Genomic DNA, 20892 nt, shown 5'->3' on the forward strand with positions numbered 1-20892 from the left:
GGTTGGACGGGGCTTTGAGCAACCATTCTGTGATTCTATGATTAATGTGTAATTTTATGGTTTAATAATTCCAGTTCTATTTTTAAAAAAAACTCACCTAATATCTACTAGACACCTACAGACACAAGTCTCGGCACCTGTAGAGCCCAGAGAGACAGAAACATGCTGGTTTCCCCATGAACCCACAGGGAAGGAGGCCGCAGGCCACTCCGCCGCTCACCCTGTCGGCGCACAGATCCAGCTCCGCTCCGGACCACGGCGGGGGGGGGAACCACGTTCCACTTCATCGAGACTGCCACGCTCCGCGCAACCCCGCGTACCGTCGGCGGGAGAGGGACTCCGCCTGCGCGCAGCAGCCGCCACCGCCGCCGCCGCGGGGCCGCCGCCTCCCCTCAGCGCTGAGGGGGCGCGCGCCGCCGGGACGCCCTTTGAGCGCCAGAGGCGCGTGGCGGCGGCAGCGCGCGCAGCACCGCGCGCCCACCCCCCCGCAGGCGCGAGGCGCTGCACACTGTGTGGAGGGTATTTGGTCTTGTCAGTACACATCTAACCGTGAATTTTGGAATAAAGTGCAAAACTCCAAATAGCAGTGACTTCCACTCTCCTCGAACTGTGCAGAATTTCCTGTGACAGCAAAGGTGAAAGGTCAAATAAGTTACTGGGAATTTATTACAATTCTTACAAGGGAATTTGGAATTTATTACAATTCTTACACTGGAATTTGGAATGAACTGTCTGTAGTGCTGCTCTGGTTATGCCAGAGTGGGGGGAAAAATGTGTGGCCATGGGCTACCAACAGCAATTCTACCTGGAGAGCGTACGTTCCCTCAGCGCCTGGATACTTCGCCTGACAGCGTAAGACAGCGCTTTATGGTGTGAGCGCGCTTCAGCTGCATCCATGCTTCGATCCTTCTGGTGTTACATTGCTCATTTGTCACTGGTAGAGCACTTAACTGAAAAATAGATGCAATTACAAACAAAGAATTCCATATTCTGGAACTTGGAATGCTGGCTCAACTGAGTCCTGGCAGGCGGTGCTGCTCCAGCAGGTTACATCCATCTTCCTGAAAATCCAAATCGCCTCCTTCGCCCAGTCTCCATGGGGCAGCGACAGAGCCTCATCCTGCCAAGTGACAGTAAAGCTGAGGGTACACGGGGGACAAGCCTGCGTGGGCAACACACGGGCCCCAGCAGACCGCCGGGAAATGTCCGCCCGTCCCCGGCACCCTGTTACCCTCGGGCAGTCTGCCAGGGCGCTGCTAGCGCTTCTGTAGGGCCATAACAGAGGTTTCACAGCCTTTTGCAACATGATTGTATTCTGCCCGCTCCTAAATTTGAGTAAGGTTTCCCTTAGCGTGCGATACCCATGTTAAGAATTGTACTTAATTCCTCAAGAAACTCCGGAAACCAAATGAGAAATAAATCATGTCGCAGAAATTAATCTTGAATTACTTTATTTTTCACAATAATAAAAAATAAATTAGTCATAAACAAAAATAGTTAACATTTTTTCATCAAAGAGAAAATGTATACAATATGAAAAGGATGCTGTACAGTTCTGGTTCAGGTGCATTGCCATGGATACAGATTCCTGAACGAGTCAGAAAGCAATCTGCCTATACTCTCCCCCTTTAATTCACTCAAGGAACTGGCTAATCAGAAAGTTTAGAAAATTGTATTATGGATTTACAGTATGACATATATACAAAAATATATATGTAATACCTGTGCTATAAAATTCCCTAAAAAGCTGGGTTAGTATAATGAAAAAGCTGGACAAAATTTTAATGGTATATGTAAATAAATACATATTAGGTCCCTTTTAATAAAAAATCTGCCTATTCTAAATATTTGAAATATTTGGTGCAGTGGCTTGTACCATAGACACAGCTCAGAATTACATATTTCCCATAGACATCTTGTATTTACAAATAACAACAAAATAAGTTATAATAAAGTATATCCTTCTGCCAAAATCAATTATGAGGGTCAAGTAGACAATTTTATACATATTAAAAAAGTTAGGGTTTCTTTTGTCTCCAGTCCTTCCTGATCCTCTATGTAGATCCTGAGTGACTACGATGGGACTTCACAAGCTCGTACGTACCCAACCCCTGCAAAGGCCACTGGTCTCAGGAGAACCAAACACAGCATGGACAGAACAGTTCAGGGCAAGCAGCAATGACAGACTGTCGCTGGAAGATCAATGATTTCTCAAAGTTAAGCTCCCCTCCTCTCCAGGTATAGTGGTAAGTTATTGGTAACCCGTTACAGTAAATGGGGATATAGAAGATTGGAAACTCACATTCTTAAGAACTTCTGGTTGCTAAAAGCTGAGAACCAAAGAGCTGAGGTTCAGGTCTGGTGTGAGTTCTCTTAAATGGAATTTTCTCCCTTTCACCAGGTCTGAATTTCACCCGCACTGCTGAGATACTATAACGATGACAATTTTCTTTTAAAATATATTGAAAATGCTTAGTGGATGATTTTTCGTTTCTGATATAGAAATAATTATTTTGCTCAATTTTCTAAACTACAGATAATGTATACCCCACAAACATTCTGTAAGCTTAGGAATAATGGATGTTTACTTTCAGTGTTCAAAATTTCATGTTTTGTGTTCCAATTACAAACATGCACATAAATTATCTGCTCAGTACACAGAACAGCTCTTAAAGAAGTCAGAGACACTAAGTGTTAAGTCTCAAGAAAACCAGGTAGACACAGTTTCTCCTTTTTGAGTGTGAAGAGGATAATTCTCTTTTTTTATGCAATAGATGTTACATGTGAGAATAAAGGGTCACTACACACTTCCATAGCTGTGCAATCACAGGTTCGCTGCACAGGAATTAATTCAGTAGGTAGTTTAATACCATGCATTTTAAACTAGCCAACACAGACACACACACACACACACAAACACAAAAATAATCACTGGACTGTCAGGAATATAGCTCTCTCAACAGCTGGGCTTATTTCTAACACAGATTCTTATCAACCAAACAGCCAGTTCAGGATTTTCAGTAATTCTGGCAAAATTGAGTATTGTCATCCAAAGGACAAAGGGATGGAGGTGAGATAAGAGGACGAGGAGAACACTTGTGGATATTAAAAGGAGACATGTCAGGATGAGGACGAAGAAAAGCAAAGCCCTGGAAAGCATGTTTCACTACTTATGGTGGTATAGACTGTAAAGAGTAGAAGCAAAGTATTTCCTTCAGGAACGCATAACCTCCCCCTTACTAGCCATAAACTGCTTCAGGCATCTGCCTCCTTCCTCCCTTGGTGGTGATCACTGGCATCTTCTAGGACTCGGACATAGCAAAGTAAGAACCCAGGTCCTGGAATTACTGCTGCCCCATCTGGACTTCTGTTCTATGAATTTTATGTACTCACTCAACTCAGGGCTATACTGACCACTTTTATCAAGTTGATGAGCAAGTAACCTAAAATATGTCTGTACATTAACATGTCAATAACTTAACATGCACTGCAGCACATTGGGCTTTTGCTGTATAAAAGGACCAAACTGAACTGCACGATATTGTCATAAAAGTGGGATCTAACCAACAACATATGCTTGGATCTGAAATTGTGCAGGAGCTAGCAAACCCTGAGGGACCCCTGATAACTTGATAAACAACTGCATACCAACAGCCCTCAGTTCCAGAAGGAAAGTTGAGACACAGAGCTTGCTCTGGATGCAGCCAATTTTGGCCGTCTGCAAGACATGAGAGCTGTATGCTGATTTTACCCCTAAAAGCAGTTAGAGTGCTTAGACTCTTTCCATCAACGATCTACAGCAGTATTCCTACACTTACTCTGGTCTTACTGGATTGTGTAAGGTGAAGACATTTAAGGCAAGGAAGCATTTTTTCCCACCATTCTGCAGGATTTTGACTGATGTTAAAATATGAGAAAAAGAAATTAAAGCATTCAAACTCAGAAGCCTGCATCGTTTCTTCCTTATATTGGTTTTACACGTGCTCTAAGTCTACTGCATTAATTAAGGCCACCTCTGATTACAGTGAAAGTAAAATCAGGCCCTCTGCAGGCATCATCCTAAATTGGTGCACTGCTCTACTAAAACAAACACTTGCTATAGTCACCACTTCAAAAGTGCACTTTATAATATAGATTGTGAAATCTTAGCGTAGCACTTACTTTGTGTAAGTAATATTAGTACATCAAAGTGCTGCAAAGAAGGGTTTCATTTTGTAGGAACAACTATTTTGATTATGCTGACACATGAGAAGAGATGATAAATGATTAAGATCAGCAACATTCTGGCAGTTTCCTTATCATTATGGGTTTAAGTAGGTGAAAAAATCTGTTTTTGTTTTATGTGGTACATCTGAAAACTGTCCCTTTACTAAAAAAAAAAAGTATAATTTGTTTAACCATAACTCACTGCATACCTGCAGCATAATACAGGGTTGTATTTCTATGTGTATGTATATATCCTTTGATATTTAGCTCCCATGAACTCCGTTTACTTTAGTGGCAGCTTAATGGTGCCTGCAAGATGATCAACTTTGTAATATAACCCAATGGCGACATATTCCAGAGCAAAATTAACATATTTTATAAAAGACCAGGATCGCCTGCCTATGTGCTGAGTCCCTGACTGTCTCACAGCCAGAAGTGTGTGCAAGCAGATTATTTTTTATTAACTGATGGCAAACCTGATTACCTCTGCATTTCATTCACCTTGTGGTTTTCAGAAAGCCTTTTTATGGATCAGTTATTTCCCTCAAGCTGGCAGGATACACTTCCTTGGGACAAAAGAGACAACAGCAAAAATTATATACTGTACGTAAAAATTTGCTGCAATGAGATATCCACATGAAAATCTGTTATTACAAATATTGGATTCCAGAATTGTTTATGCTGCACTTTCTCCGTATCATTCTTTGGTCAAGGAATATAATACGATCACAAATCTGTAAATTATCTTCATGGATACATCTTTATAATACAAGGAAACAGGACTGTGAAAGATTCGTGAACTCGAATGGAAGATTTTCTAATTAGCATTTCTGTTTCTAACAGCTTTATATCAATTAATTACAGTGAAAAAGCCCAAATCAAGATGGACAGAAACAGCCAATGACATTATTGGTTCATAGTCACAAAGAGTAACTTCAGATTTTAGGGGAAGCACTTCTCCATTTCACTTAGCCAAACAGTAGTAGTTCATCATGTCCAAAATATATTTTTCACAAGACCGAATCAAAAAATCTAACGTTTGTCTCAATCCAGGGCAGCTTTTAGTCCCACCTTCCTGTGGCTTCTGGCACACAAACTGATGTGACTAGCACCACACTCAGCAGCCTTTGCCTCCCAGGGCCCCATTCCCTCTTCTATGCCCTCTCCACCAAAGCAGTAAGAAGAAAAGAATACACAACGAGGCTCAAACAGGGCTCTTCATCAGTAGGATGACACCTTAATCACTGTTATATCACATTGCTGGAAGTGACTTAACATAGATTATTAAACCTGTTTTTCAGCTCAGACAACAGGCACCTCAGAAGTAGATGCATAGTTGGGTACCACTAATTTACAAGCAATGTGCTGTAATAAACAGCTGAATAAGAAGAGGTGTTTATTTTTTCCCTCAGCCTTATCTACACATTTGAAAGACCTCTCAGCTAAAGGCTAGAGAACGTGCAGATAATGCAAAATCTTTCATCTGCACTGCACAGCACACTCTGTTTACGTTTAGCAAGCCCCAAGGCTTAGTACAGTAATTGCAGAAATGAAAAATCACCACTTAAATTCAGCTCTTAAGTCTGGAGCCGTTCTTGAGTAGTAGAAAAGGATGATATGAATAGATCTGTGGGATGAAACATTGACTAAAAAAGACAAGTATGTTGTAATAACTGATCAAATCCTGAAGAATGTCAATAGCTAAGATCTCCTTTTTACAGCTACTCATCTACTACACTCATACTGCTGCCTGATAGCAAGAGCAACAGACTACTATAAAGCACAGAGGCCTTCATCCTTTGGTGAGTGTTTCAGAAACTGGTGACAAAGTACTTTGGTGTGGTAGTTGTTAAGCAATAGTGCAGAGACAAGGCATTAGGCAAGATACCAGTTCAATGAAATAATTCCCTACAGGAAAGAGACCCTGCCAATGGAAACAATCACTTTTTTTACACCAGCAAAGGCTCTTCACCTTTCTGGTAAACCTCTCTCACTGACAGCTGACTTAAAGGGCTAGGCACTAGTGGCACTCTGGTAGGCAATGTATTTTAAAATCCATACAAAATTAGAAAAGTGTAAATTCAAGAGTTTATGAATTAAATATAAAGGCACTTATTGGCAGTCAAGTGTATATATATATTTGCTGCCTGAGGAGAGGAAGTTAGTTAAAAGTACAACTGAGAGAGCTTAGCTCTCTCTCTCAATAAATGAGTGACTCTCATTTATTATGAATGGACTGAAGTAATTAAAAATATACGTTAGAGTGCTAAGAAACTGATGATAAATGGGTCTTCAAGGGTCTGGTTCTTTGTGAAGCATTATTTCCTCATGTGCATGTTTCATTGATTTAATCGTCTAATTTAAGGCAGTCCAAAATACCAAGTAATAGTAAGCACTCAGAAAATAATGCAGCAGCTGCATCCATACTGGTCAGATATCTCCAGTAATTGCCTGTGATTGATTTTGTTTTCACTAATTTCACAATACTAAAGCTGGTATGTTCTTTAAATAATTATCTGATGAGCAGGTGCAAAGAATAGTATCATTAAAAATTAATGCTTTAAAAAGATCATGGTTTTACAACAAACATTTTAAAAAACATAACTGCACAGTAACTGTAACTGAAAGGGTGTGAGATTTAACCATAGTCTTGATGTACTCAGCAATATAAAAAAAAAAATCTCTAAGAAGCTAAAACCTGCTGTAATCAAAACAGTAACACTGCTCAAGCTCCATCCGAAGACTGACATTGCCGCTTTGAGTAGAAGAGTATTTGTTATCTGCGTCCTAGAAACCCTGGTTGTCTGTTTGCCACACGGGTACAGGATGCACAGCAGGCTGTTTTGTAATAGGTGTAGACACAGAGCCGGGCCTGAACCACCACATTGCAATTGTAGTACTTATCTTTGCAGTTCTCATCTGGGGAGAAAAAGGAAGAGAGAAGAAACTGAAGAAAATAGAGCAACAAGTAACCAACCCCCTGTCTTTTTACTATATAAAATCCCCTAGACCTGTATTTAAACATTAATTGTCAGGTTAAAATAGGCTACCTATGTAAATAACTTAGATTAATCAAGATTTTCTACATTTAATATAAAGCTACATGAAACCGTGGAAGAAATGTACCTATCTCCCATTTATACTGTTGTGGGGCTTCGGAGGGGTTTTGTTGCTGTTTTTTTTAAACACAAAATTTGTCTTGAATAAAAATGATAGGAAAGTGTCTAGTATTCTTCATTTAGGTACCTGTCCACTTCATTTTTAGATTCACAGGTACTAATCTCTTGTGGCACCAGAACCTGTGAATGTTAATTTCAAGTACTGACAAATCTAATTACTGGAAAATAGTAAACCAACCTTACAAATATTAAAGATGGTTTAAAATAACTAGGTAAAAAAAGACAAGTTGCTGTTTTTAACTGTCCCCATTTTCCTATGCTATTAAGATGTGGTCTGTTCACATTTTGAAGTTTTTCTTTACAACCAACAGCGTTAGAAATACTTTTTAAGTGACAACTAAGATTTTCATATGATCATGCATGTGATCACTGAAACTGAGGTGTTAAAAAAAAGACTGAATGATAAAACACTAACAGCAGATCTAAAAATGAGCAATTCTGTACACACCTGTTCTGAATGAAGAAATAACAACACAAATAAAATATTTTTAAAATAATATTTAAACAATTAAATAATAATACACTTTTTTATATAGTTATCTTAAATTATGTTGAAGAATAATTCTCAACTGAAAATTGTCGTAGAATGTGAAACTGTTTCTAAATACCTGCATTTTCTTTTCCCTAGTCATTCTCATTACTATTAAAATCAAATCTGTATGAGACGAAAGACTAATTCCAATGCCAAATTATGTGTATGCATATATTTACTATGCATAAAAGAAAACTGCTTAATTGCCCCTAATATCTTAGTTTAATGTTATGGGTTCTTATATAACCTGTTGCCAAACACAGTATATTGTACGTGACCCTTTTTTGTATTAAAGACTGCCAAAAGAAGCCTTTAAGAATGCAAGGAGGCTGCATAAAAACACCCTATATGTTCCATTTTCACAGAAGCAGATTTCTCACATACTCTGCAACTTTAAAAGTAAGCCAGTTTCTTACATGTTACAAGAAAAATGTTTTTAATCAGAAATGAAAACCTACTTTTACACCATAGAGAAGAGCTGTGCTTTGTGTAAAAATAAAACCCTGAGCTTGATAAAGAAAATATACTCTAAAACCTCTACAAGATTATTAAATATGTTCTCCACTAGATGGAGTTCCATAGTTAAAACAGAAGCTTCCACTTCCTTACCTATTTCAGGGATACAATCTTGCGTGTTACATGGTTCTTTTTCTTCAGGCTTAAGCTGTGGATCACACTGCGTACTGGCTGTCATGTCATCCGATAGACATCGTACCTCTCGAACCCGAAATCCTCCTTCACAGGATTTGGAACACTGGAACACAAAAGCTGAAGTTCATGAAGACCATATGAAATGTGCAAATACAGAATAAAAAAAAAAAGGGAACCTTGAAGCCAGACCCAGGTATCGCTGTAGCCTTTTATCAACTTCACCACTTCTGTTACTTTTTGTTTTCTAACTATAAAGTCCTCAACACACGGGTGCGATTTCATTAAAGGTTCAAAAACATTTTTGACCACAGGGCAACAACTGGACAAGTAAACGTGGTAGACACTGTGCAACTGGAAGCATGCTAGAATCTTTCCCTTTCTGACTTTATTAGCTTTTTGCTTCTCTAATTAGTCTTGTTTTTCTCTGCTTATTTATACATATCTCCCAAATCACAGAATCATAGAATCGTTTAGATTGGACAAGACTTTTAGGATCACTGAGTTCAACTGTTAACCTAAATTCAAAGAAACCTATTATGATTTCTTTGAAAAGAAACTACCAAAACTACCACTAAACCATGTCCCTAAGCACCGCACTTCTACATGTCTCTTAAATACTTCCAGGGATGGTGATTCCACCACTCCCCTGGGCAGCCTGTTCCAGTGCTTGACAACCCTTTCAGTGAAGAAATTTTTCCTAATATCCATCCTAAACCTCCCCTGGCACTACTTGAGGCCGTTTCCTCTTGTCCTATCGCTTGTTACGTGGGAGAAGAGACCAACCCCCACCGCTACACCCTCCTTTCAGGTAGTTGTAGAGAGCGAGAAGGTCTCCCCTCAGCCTCCTCTTCTCCAGGATCAACACCCCCAGCTCCCTCAGCTGCTGCTCATGAGACTTGTGCTCCAGACCCCTCACCAGCTCCGTTGTTCTTTGGACGCTCTGCAGCACCTCAATGTCCCAAAACTGAATACAGCATTCAAAGTGGGGCCTCACCAGTGCCAAGTACAGGGGGATGATCTCTGCCCTAGTCCTGCTGGCCACACTGTTCCTGATACCGGCCAAGAGGCTGTTGGCTTTCTTGGCCAGCTGGGCACACTGCTGGCTCATATTCAGCCAGCTGTCGACCAGCACCCCCAGGTCCTTTTCCACCGGGCAGCTCTCCAGCCACTCTGCCCCAAACCTGTAGTGTTCCTGGGGTTGTTGTGACCCAAGTGCAGGACCCAGCACTTGGCCTTGTTGAACCTCACACCATTGACCTCTTGATGGCCCGTTGATCCAGCCTGCCCAAATCTACTCTTTCCACAGTGTTCCCATTTCTTACTTAAACTTCCTGCACCAAACTTTACTACTTGACTGCACTGCCCTCCACTGCCCTTTTGCCTCCATGTATATACAATCGGGAATAATTTTAATTGCCTTTTTCCTAGCCTCAATTATTTTTCACTTCTTGCAGCACAACAATTTTACTAAGCGTAATAGGTTTCTTTGAATTTCTAAAGAAAATATTTCTGTGCTCCTTCAAAGTCTGTTATGAAGCCAGAGACTTTTGTACTTGCTTGTCATGGTATTTTTAAAGCCAATTATTACATGTTTCTGCCCATACTGAAGCAAATCCCCTGTTGACTTCAAGTATTTTGCCTGAGTGAGGTCTTTGAGATTTGGCTCGCTGTCCAGTTTGACCTGAACGCTCACAAACTTAATTAAACCTGGGTCATTTATAATGATTAAAACCTTAATAGCCCCAAACTAGCGAGAATGTTTTCTTTCTTACTTTTTGGCATAATTATTCCTAACATTGCAAAAACAACTTACCACTATCACAAAATCAGATATTGTAGCAAACTAAGTACAATACTCTCAATAATATATTCTTAAATTGCTCTTTCATCTTTTAGTACCACCTTTCCCCACTTTATAAAAGACATATCCCTGTGGCAACAGTAATAGAACACTTTTTTTTTTATATATATATAATTACTCTTGTTACATGCCTGTATAGAATATTGTAATTAGCCCACATCTAACAATAAGAACTTCAGTTCAGGTTTTTAGAGATCTTAAGCACTTAAAATGGAACCAAGACAAAATTTAGATGTTACATACAACACACTACACACAAACCCCACCATTCTGAATTAGCCAGCCATTTAATCTCCATGACTGAGAGGCCACGTCATTTACCCCAGGTCAGATAAAAAGTCTGCTGAAGATATGAATGGGACAGTTTCAAAACCTAGAACAGGGGCTTTGAACAGCTATTTGCTCACAGCTAACCCCATAATCCTTTCTCTTCAGGTCTAACAGTAAGAAATACCGCATACTCTGTTGATAACAGTATCAGAAGGAGAATTGAAAAACGCTTAGAATATGATCTTGTAAAGCCTCAGCTAGCACACGTATTTGTTCCTACAGTGAAGATGGTCACACAAAGGCTTAGACCTTTAAGGATTTTTAGACACCACTTCTTAGGAAGAAGGAACTTGAACAGTAACTAAATACCTATCAGATTCTGAGTCTTAGTACCTTATTGCTTCTGTGCCTGCAAAGAGAGAATATATTTTCACTTTCAGAAGGAATCTATCTGCTGCATTCTATGGATGCAGATGGCTGTATCTCTTGTGGCTACACACCTGCAGGTTCACATTTGAAAACAGGCTGGCTAACAGGTTTGCTAAGGAGAAGTTATTTAATCCAACCTAACAGCTCAGTAAAGAATCCAAAGAATTTCCAGCAACATCAAAGAACATACTTCGATCTACGTGGCTGTATTATGCGGATGTTGTTTTCAAATAAACATCCATACCTGCAACTAAGGAAGAAAAATCAGGATTCCCTTCAGCTGATTTATTTTGTTAAAACCATTCTACCCTCTTTTCTGCTTTCTAGTGCTGCCAGTAGGCCAGTCAAATAATTGACCGTTTAGTATTAGGGAAAACCAAAATAATTTCTCGGTCTCATGTCATGTGGATGAGGTATTTCCAAAGGTTCCTGACTAAAGGAACCCAAACTGAAGGCATCTGAGGTGCTTCCACATTTCAGAGTTGTCATTTTGAATTTGATTTAAGGCTTAAGGAAGGGTGTAAGTTACTACATTAGATATGATGTCATCTAAGTAGTTTTCACGCCATTTTTTATTTTATGATGACAATGGACTTTCTGATTTTTTTATTTTTAGCAGCAGAATGTTGATTTTTTGTAAAAATCCGAGAAGCTTTGTTGGGTATAGGAAATGACGGATAGATGAAACGAAAGCACTTTGTGGCACTGGTAAATGTAGCTGGTCCACTTCCAGGGGAAACTGGAGATACCTGAAGCTCTACAGTAAGTTTTCTCTCAGTAAAGTTTTAAATATTACAGTGAAGTGTTTACAGTAAAATATTATGGTAAAACTGACTTTAAAAACTGAATACATCCCTCATTCTTTATTCAATGCTCCTTAATTTTAATGAAACTAGAGGTCTGAAAAGAACTTCTTAGTGCACGACATAGTCTCATTAAGGGGCAAACCAACTTTATAAGGCAGAAGAGATCGGCGATGAAAAGACAACTATGCAGTGTCTCCTTCTGGTCAAGGTATTTCCTAAGCTCCACTGGGTATTAAAGAGTATGCTTTCTTTTTAGTATTGTTCTGTGCACGATCAGGTCAAGTTCATGATCAATGGTTTTATCCAAATAGTGTTTCCTTTCAATATACATGGAAAAAACATGTAGCAAACAAAACTAGATCTAGAAAAGCATGATAGACTTACTGTGCTCCATTCTGTATGAAACCACTTAGATCCACAGGGTTTGAGGTAGCAGGATTGTTGGCTGGGAGGTTTTTCCAAATATGAACAGTCATAGGGGTTCAAAACATCAAAATTACCTTCAGTTTTCCTAACGCAAATTACTTCTCTCTGTTGAGTTCCACTGCCACATTCAGTAGAGCACTGTATCAAAGAACAAAAAAAAAGTGGTGGAATTTTTATTCTACTTATGCCCTTCAACTTGTTTCCGAAGTAACATGTTTCTCCACATTATTTGTTTCTGAAATAAAACACACACACACACATATACTTGCATTTTAAATTAATATTCAAACAGGAAAATTTGTTAAGTTTTGCTTATTCCCTATTCTTGGACACATACCTAGACGCTAACATCCAAAATCCATTTCCTTAGTTTTATATGTTCTTTCCTCAGTAAAATGAACTTAACTGTATCTTTCCTTCCATCACTGTCATATGTCTGACTTGAAGAGAAAGGAAAAGGGTAAAGTATTCCTTAAGCTCTTGCGGTAAGTTTTTAATTCTCAGAACCAGAATAGCAGCCTAGATAAGCCTTGTGTTACTATTATGTGTAAGTAGTACTAACATTGTAGCCAGCAGTCCCAGTTAGGAATCAGGACAAGAACGTGCTGAAGTATATAGTAATGACTTAATTCATTAAGTGACTACTGCATGTAAGTGTCAGGAATTACATATTTAATTTTTAGTCTTAAAAATGGTTACAGCAGTTAAAACTGTATGTCTGTGAATTTTTATTCCACATGGTACCACAGACTCAAAACATATTTCTAATTATTTTTATAAAGAAGAAGACATATGACTGTAAGTGTGTTTTTGGAGAAATCTAAAAGTGTAATTTTACCTGTAGCTACAAAAAGAAACTGGTATTTGTTTTTCTAATAAAAAGAAAAGCATAACTTACTTTCTCCATAAACAGCGTAACTGCTTCTTGCTGAAGCAGGACTGTATGCACTGCACTGTAAGGTTATATGGTTGGAGCAGTTTTGCAGTTTTACAAATCCCCACATTCTGTGTGGTTTTTAGAAAATGCCTTGATCTGCCAGGGTGTTCTTTTCATGTTTGCAAGTATCTATGTGATGCAGTGTTCATTTCAGTTCTGAAAATCAAATGTGACTCACATGGACTCTTACTGCCCATTTAAAGGTTAAATACACACACAATACTGTTCCTGGCACTTGTAAAAAGGTTTTTAGAAGATGGTTCCAGCAACATATTAGTTTCTACGTTGTGTAAAGGACTATGATTTTCAAAGGCTTTTTCTAGCCTAAACCAATCAAATGTTATTAAAAGCCAGGATTTTGTTTATATTTTGTGTCGCTTTTATGATTCCTTTACCAGATAACCACAAAAACTTTGACCTGAATGAAGAACCTTGAGATGAAACATTCTACAGGAAATAATGTAACTGCACTTTCTTTAACACTGAACTTCTCCGTCACTGCTCTCTTTTAATGGTTCCTCCAAAAGACAGTATCTCAGCATTCAGCCTTAGCTCTAGCGGAGCAGAATACAGAAATCCATCCAGCAGTGCTCCCTCCTGCTCTGGTCTACTGACCGGCTGCTTTCATTTTGGGTTTGGCTGGTAGAATAGATCTCAGACACTTCTTTCAGGTCACATAGAACAAAGACTTTGTACCCTTGGTGTGCATCAAACAATTCAATCTCATGCAAAGAAAGAAGGTGAATTAGCTTAAAATAACAGGAAATTGCAAAGGACGGAAACTTCTTTATTAAGAACAGAATGGGGAGGGCTGAGATGACCTTATCAACACCTCTCTCTGTGGTAGCAAGAACGGTACAAAGTTCCAATTCACCTGCATGGAGTGGTGTAAGTAACAAGGCCCAGACTTTACCTATTATTAGAACTGCAGCTAAGTGTGTTTTAAATCTGAATTTGTTATTACTCTTCTACAATACAAATAATTATCACTTACACTTGAAAGCACTAGCATAGTAGTGGCCCTGTAATCTCCATGTCAGCTGTACCAGTTCAATTTCCAGTTCCTTATCAGCTGGAAGGATGTTGGCATCTGAAATGCAGGGAGTTAACTGCACAGCCAAGAGACTTTTCCCTCGTAAGTCGATGAAGTGCTGGTACCAGCAAATGGAAAGGCTCTCCAGGCTGTTATGGGAGCCTACACAAAGGGACATAAATGTCTGGGCATCAGCTTCTGAAATGGCCTTGCTCATGACAACATAAACGTTTATTTAAAACAAGAAGGACTAATGAGATGCAGATCAAGGGAAGAATTCACCTTGACAAAAGAGCATCAGGATACAGGTCACAAACCAAGTTTTGTTCTTTTCACCTATAATCATGAATTTCAGGACAACAATACTGAAGCTAACTTTTGGGCTTAACCATTGTTCTTTCTCTTATTTATCTTTTGGAAATTCCCTATATAAATGTGTATCTCCCTACAGGTATGCATGATCACAAAGGCTCTACTTTAAAAGGTGTAAATCTGTTGCTTTAGTGTTCACCTGAATATGCTAAGCAGCTTTCTGTTATCTTTCATTTTATAAATACACTGGGTTAGGAGATGAGAAATAAAAACGAAGGTACAGAGGAAAAGAAGAACAAAATCTTATTTTCATCAAAGTATAAAAACAGCAGGTGCTGAAAAGTATTGAGCATCAACTCAGCAAAATAGAGAAAAAAATCATCCAAATATTCCACAGAGATGTAGAAATACCTTACGGCACGCATTTTCATTGCACAAAAATACATTTTTTAAATTAAAATACCGGCAGGAAACAAATACATATGTTAGATATAGAGCTTACCTGTGTCCAGCCCCCAGCAAACCACTCCACTTTACCAGCACAGGGCCCATTATTACAGGAAGTTGTTTCAGAGGGTCTGTTATTGCCGCAGCCTTCCAGAGGCAAACTGCTGACATGGTTCGTCATACAAACCACTGAACGCGTACGGACGCCGTCACCACATTCTGCAGAACACTGTGGACCAAAAGACAGAACATGTTCATTAGTCCGTCCTCCGGACTGCACAATGAAATGAGGAGAAGCAACAATCATGAAAAGTCAACGAATTTATGCAAAGTCCATTATTTTTACCTCTAATTCAGATGGTTTTACCTCTAATTTTTACCTCTAATTCATTCTTACACTTTCATACTACACATAGTAGCTGTCCTTCACAGTCACAAATGAAAGAAATCGAAACGTTAGGAAAGAAAGAAATCTAATTTTTATAGCTTTTTATTAGCATTCTTACTTTTCCTTCCTTCTTCCTGTCTGTAAACTCTTTCAGCTTTCATTTTATTCATCTTTATGCATACCAATTAATAGAACTGAGAAGGGGTAATTTCAATAAGCAGCTTTTCAGACGGCAGTCTCTTTAAGACTTGGAATCATTCTAGGAGTTTCTCCTCCAACCACTCAAGCTGTCAGGCAGGTGAACTCTTATCTTACACTGGTTATGAGGAGGAGGGCAGGGAGACTCTGAGAGCATTGGTAGTAAAATGACTGCATAGTGTGTCATTTCTCTCACTGAACTCTTCAATGTAACAAGCTGACAGAGCATAACAGCACAATAAAGTAGACAGTAGAAAAATACAAAATTTTTTGACAGGTGGTTTCAAAATAGTCAGGTAAATCCTTGGCAGATAAGTGTAACTACCACTAATTATTGCCCAACCTGTTTCAATTGTAAGCTGTTAATTAGTTTTAGCAGAAGAGGTGGCCATAGAATTTTTTGTAAATTCAATGTTGCTTTCTAATGAAATGATTTCCCAGTAACTAACATTCACCATTCTCAACTTTTCACTGCTAAATTCTGAAAGCTCTTAATAAATAGTGATATGAAGATTCCTATGTCACATATTTGGAGACAGCATGTAAGTCATCCATAAATCACGTAGGATAAATTCCATTTATGCCTTTACAGTTTGGTCATTCATCTACTTCAGTGGGAAAATCTCTGATATTCCACTGTTGTGGGCAGCATCATACCATTGATGTTTAAAAAACAGAAACATGTGCCAGGGAAACAATCAATTCACATGTTTGATTGTTTTGTGGTTGCTTAATTCTTTCTAAATCTCCCCTTTCTTTCTTTTTCTTTAAAATGCATTTGGCATTTCATGTTTAGACCATTAAAATAAAGAAAAACCCATATGCAGCTTGCTGAAAGATATGTATATAACTGAATTTAAACAATTGCAAATAATTACATTACACATGCAAAGAAAACCACAAATAAGGATGAAGGATATGGGAGAAAAAGATGCATTTGATTGACATTTCAGATTTTTTTTTAACATCCAACGTAATTAGTTAGGAGAAACTGTGTATTACTTCCACAACAAATAGTATGTTCCTTGTGCATGAATTTAAGTCTGTATTGGAACATTTTATTTTTATTTTATTGAATAAAAGTAAGAATTCAATGATTCAAAGAACTGGTGATGAGACACAGAATTGACCACTAGCTTGACGTGGCTCCCATCGGTAATAATGTAAGGGTTCACATCCAGTAGGTCAGCTACAGGCAGGAGATGCCCTGATAGCACCACTATTAGTAACGGGATTAACCAATACAGGCATTCACCACCTCAAGAGACAGGCCAGTGCCTGAATGTACAATTGGTTACAAACTACTCTTTACTCCCTCGCACTGAAGGATACTGGTTATTTGTGTGAAACATGTAGTCTTATTTATTCCACACATACAGTATAGAAAAACTTGTCTTTCACAGGATGTTCAAATAGAAGGACAAAGCTTTACTGAAATGGAATCCCTAGAAAACTGAAAAAGCAATTCAACTGTTTACAAGTCAGTTGTTTTTTTTTTTAAAAATACAATTTTAGAATAACTAGAAATTCAGAATTTAAAGAGATGCTTATGTACTCCATAGGAATAGGAAAAAAATGCTCATATTTTGGAATGGTTTCTTCCTCCATATGCAAAACTGAATAATTAAGCTTCTCTTAAATGACACACATAAAAAACATAATGAACCATTTTTTTGGTGGTGGTGCACAACAAAATTTTCCACTTTCACACAGATACGTAAAATACACTTACCTCCTCAGCAAACCAGATTTGGTGGCTAAGGAGGTCTTTTTAAAGCAAACTTGTCAAAATCTTGAAAATACAAGAATGATGTAAATTGTGCTAGTAGTGAACATTTTCCTGTTTACGTAAACTAAAACGAAACTAAACCCAACCCATTTCAAACAGTCCAATCCTAGGTAAACCGACTGTTTAACTAAGCCCCATATAAAATGGCTAACTTTCAAACCCACTGTCCAGAAATAAATTTTGTGGCTGTTCATATTTTATCCTCTGCAAGGATGTTCAATTACATTATGCATAGAGAACTATGCACATACTCTGCAAATACTTTTCTTCTTTTTAAGTAATTTTCATGTGACAATCTAATTTGCTTTTCTGCTTTGCACACCAGAGCTGGCAACAAGTTTAGTCTATAAAGTCATCCAGAAAATCTCCACAGTCTGATGTTTTAAATGATTATGCATGAACTAGGCTTACATATCAAATAACAAAGGAAATACCAAATGGGAAGGTTGTCCCACCCTCTGCTGCAAGATTTTACTACAGATTAACTACCCTCAAAGGATTTACAAAGCAAACTTAAGCCTGAATGTTTCTGCATTAAGTATTTGGATTTTCATGGGTTTTTTCTTCCTTTCAGTAAAAATCTTCCATCTGAGAGCCAGGATTTCCAAATCCCAAGGCAGGGAGTAGGGAGCATTTGGATAACGAATCCTCTCCCCTTGGTTTTCCCAATTGACACACCCACTACTTTCAATTCTGTGCCATTGATTTGTTGCATTAATACGCAGTAACTGCCATAACCTAACATTGTATGACATGAGGAACTTTCACAAGCTGTAACTTCTCTGTTCTGGTGCTATTATTAAAGATATTTTGTTTCACTGTCTTGTTTTAATTGGCAGAAATTCCTCAGAAACCTTAGCCTGTGGAACACCCTCCCTCGTTTTAAGGAGTCTGCCATTTCTCCTCTTCCTGAGGTCCTTCCCTCATGAGTTCAGTTTCAGAAGCTTTCCATTCCCATTAAAAACTAAAAATAAAATTTAAAAAAAGCCCTAATCCAGTGCTCTGGTAGTTGTCAGAAAACAACTCTAACAGCAGTCCAGGAAAATAAGGCCGGTTCCTGCAAACTTGGGAAACTACAAGTGGAAGCCCAGATTTTTGTCACAGCCCCAGGGCATGGCAGAGCAAAAACCCCTCAAACGGTGCCAGTTCCCTTGCAGCAAAGTGCCAGCCCTGCTCATTGCCCTCAACTGGAGGAAAGCTACCAGACCTCAAGTCCTTTCACACAGGTCTCAGCATCATTGCTAGCCTTAATTAAATTTCAAAATAACAACCAAGTTCCAGTAAAATGTCCCCGTTTGTGCAGGATTTCTGTCTACCACACTTTAACCTTCCTCACCTTAATTATTCCCCTAAGATAGTAAAGTTTTTTATGAAACATCCTCCTGATGTTACACTACTGCAAAAAATAAAAATGAAGATTTATGTTTTGAAATACATTTATTAAACTCTTTAGCAGTATTTTACCTACTCTGAGAAAATACCTTCCAGAGGGGATTTTAGAAGGATTATGTAAGCTTTGTTTTCCCAATAATAAATGAAGAATTGTCTCTCAGAAGCTCACTTCTGCTGCAGTTCCAAGATTGGGGGCAGATTTTCAAAGGACATAAAACTGTTGAGAGCAGCCTTGATTTCTTAAAAAAAAAAAAAAGTTAAAATAAAAGGGGGTATAAATCAGAAATATCCTTATGCATTGCCAAAACACTTCCTGATACCTAGATTTAAATTATTTCCTTTTAGAATGCATCTACACATACAGTAGATGCTGGATCAGAAGTCAAACCTTCTCTGTATTTATTCTAGCAGAACAATGGTATCCTTCCAAGGTAACAAAAGTTTTGAAATATGGTCTTAGAATTTTTGGACACTTCAGCTGGGTCATGATTGCTTCTACATACGCACTGTTACTTTTTCTATACATAGTTGGTAACACTGCTGGTATTTACATATTACTGATGCTCTCTGAAGTAAATAACGTGAGGGAAGGGACTCCTTCACTACTCTGGCTCATACAATACCCGCCCTCGGACTCCCTAGCTTGACCCTGATCCTGCCTGATCGCCACGGACCTGCCCCAGGATCACTGGGCTGTGTCTGACCCTGGGTACCGTCACTGGGCCTGAGCCGTGGACTGATTTCCCAGCTTGACCTTGGACCTGCCTCATCACCATGATCCTGCCTGATTATCTGGACTCTCGTTTGCCCCTGCCTGCCACCTATGAGCCTGCCCTCCTGACCGAACTGGGATACTGTGGGCCCCAGCCAGCGAGGCTCCTCCCTGCCATGCAGAGTTTTATATGCTGATTTTCATCTAAACCAGCTGAATTGTGGCAAAGAGAGATCAGCTCTAGAGAAGAAAACAGAAATCTCTGTAGGTCTTGGCCACCTTTCTATCACTGTCTCCTTCAAAACTCTCCTGGCTGCATGTTTCATTGCAAATCACGAAGTGTGCTGCATATTTATACATAAAGAACGCAAAACTTCTATTTCCATATGATTCCCACATGAAAACAATAGAAAGGGGTATTTTATCTTGTTTTTGTTTTATACTGAAAACAAATAAACAGTGATAACCAAAAATAACGAAACGCCTGCACAATCTCCATGGTGGTCTCTTTTCTTTTGGTTTTTTTTTTCAAGGATCCAGGGATTTTACGTGAGCCATCCAGATTTAAATAAAACGCAGTGAAAGGAGCGCGTGAGCTGCAGTATTCATTGGTGGTTCCACATTTGACTGCTTAACAAACCCACTTGTACCTGTTAGGTAATGCTTTATGATTTTTATGAAGCACAGTACGGTTCTCTAATGGAAGATATTACAGAAGCATCGCTGTTACTCCTTTTAATGAAGAGTGAAATCCAGAGCATGCATTTGATCTGGTTTGATTTTGTTCCCTTATGGGCAGCATTTTTTCTTTCTTCCCAAGATTTTATTTTGGCCTCAGAATCTCATTAACATCTAAGAATTGTTTGTATTTTGGCTTCTTTTCTGAGTATGCTCTAAACATAAAACGAGAAACAAATGAACAGAGGGGATGGCAACGAGGAATAAACAAAAATGCAAGAGGGGAATGCTCCAGTTAGCTGGAAGGAAACACTGGCAGGCCTCCCATTGCTGTAAATCAGGGGAATGCAGTTTCCCGCTTCTGACCCATAGGAGAAGTAAACTTTCCAGCAATTAGAGCTGTCAAAGAATCAGTCATGTGAAATGTTTGCAAGAATCTCATCTGCTCCCATCAATCCAAGTTTGTTGCTAAGTTCAGTAAGGTTCACCAGCTTTACTCTACTGATTAATGGATGCAGTTTGGTGGAATTCTGCCGTTTTAATGCAGTATGACATTTTAAGAGAATTATGAGACAGGAAGCCATCTTTCTACAAACGCACGTAAAAATATCACAAAAGTTTGGCCAGACTCTCTATCATCAAAAGG

At 38.7% G+C, this 20892-nt stretch overlaps 1 protein-coding gene across 3 annotated transcripts in view; it reads right to left on the bottom strand.

Moving 5' to 3' along the window:
- Positions 1-1425: 1425 nt before the first annotated feature.
- THSD4 (thrombospondin type 1 domain containing 4) overlaps positions 1426-20892 on the bottom strand; it is a 302857-nt gene continuing 283390 nt past the window's right edge. For all 3 annotated transcript variants that reach the window (XM_074600956.1, XM_074600955.1, XM_074600957.1), the window contains 4 exons: positions 15145-15318; positions 12319-12498; positions 8527-8671; positions 1426-7125 (listed from right to left, as the gene is read on the bottom strand). In XM_074600956.1, the coding sequence (XP_074457057.1) occupies positions 6983-7125; positions 8527-8671; positions 12319-12498; positions 15145-15318 (642 nt within the window). In that variant the 3' untranslated portion in view covers positions 1426-6982. The remainder of the gene's footprint in view (positions 7126-8526; positions 8672-12318; positions 12499-15144; positions 15319-20892) is intronic.

The sequence above is a fragment of the Larus michahellis genome, chromosome 9 (genome assembly GCF_964199755.1).
Source record: "Larus michahellis chromosome 9, bLarMic1.1, whole genome shotgun sequence".
NCBI classification, from domain to species: Eukaryota; Metazoa; Chordata; class Aves; order Charadriiformes; family Laridae; genus Larus; species Larus michahellis.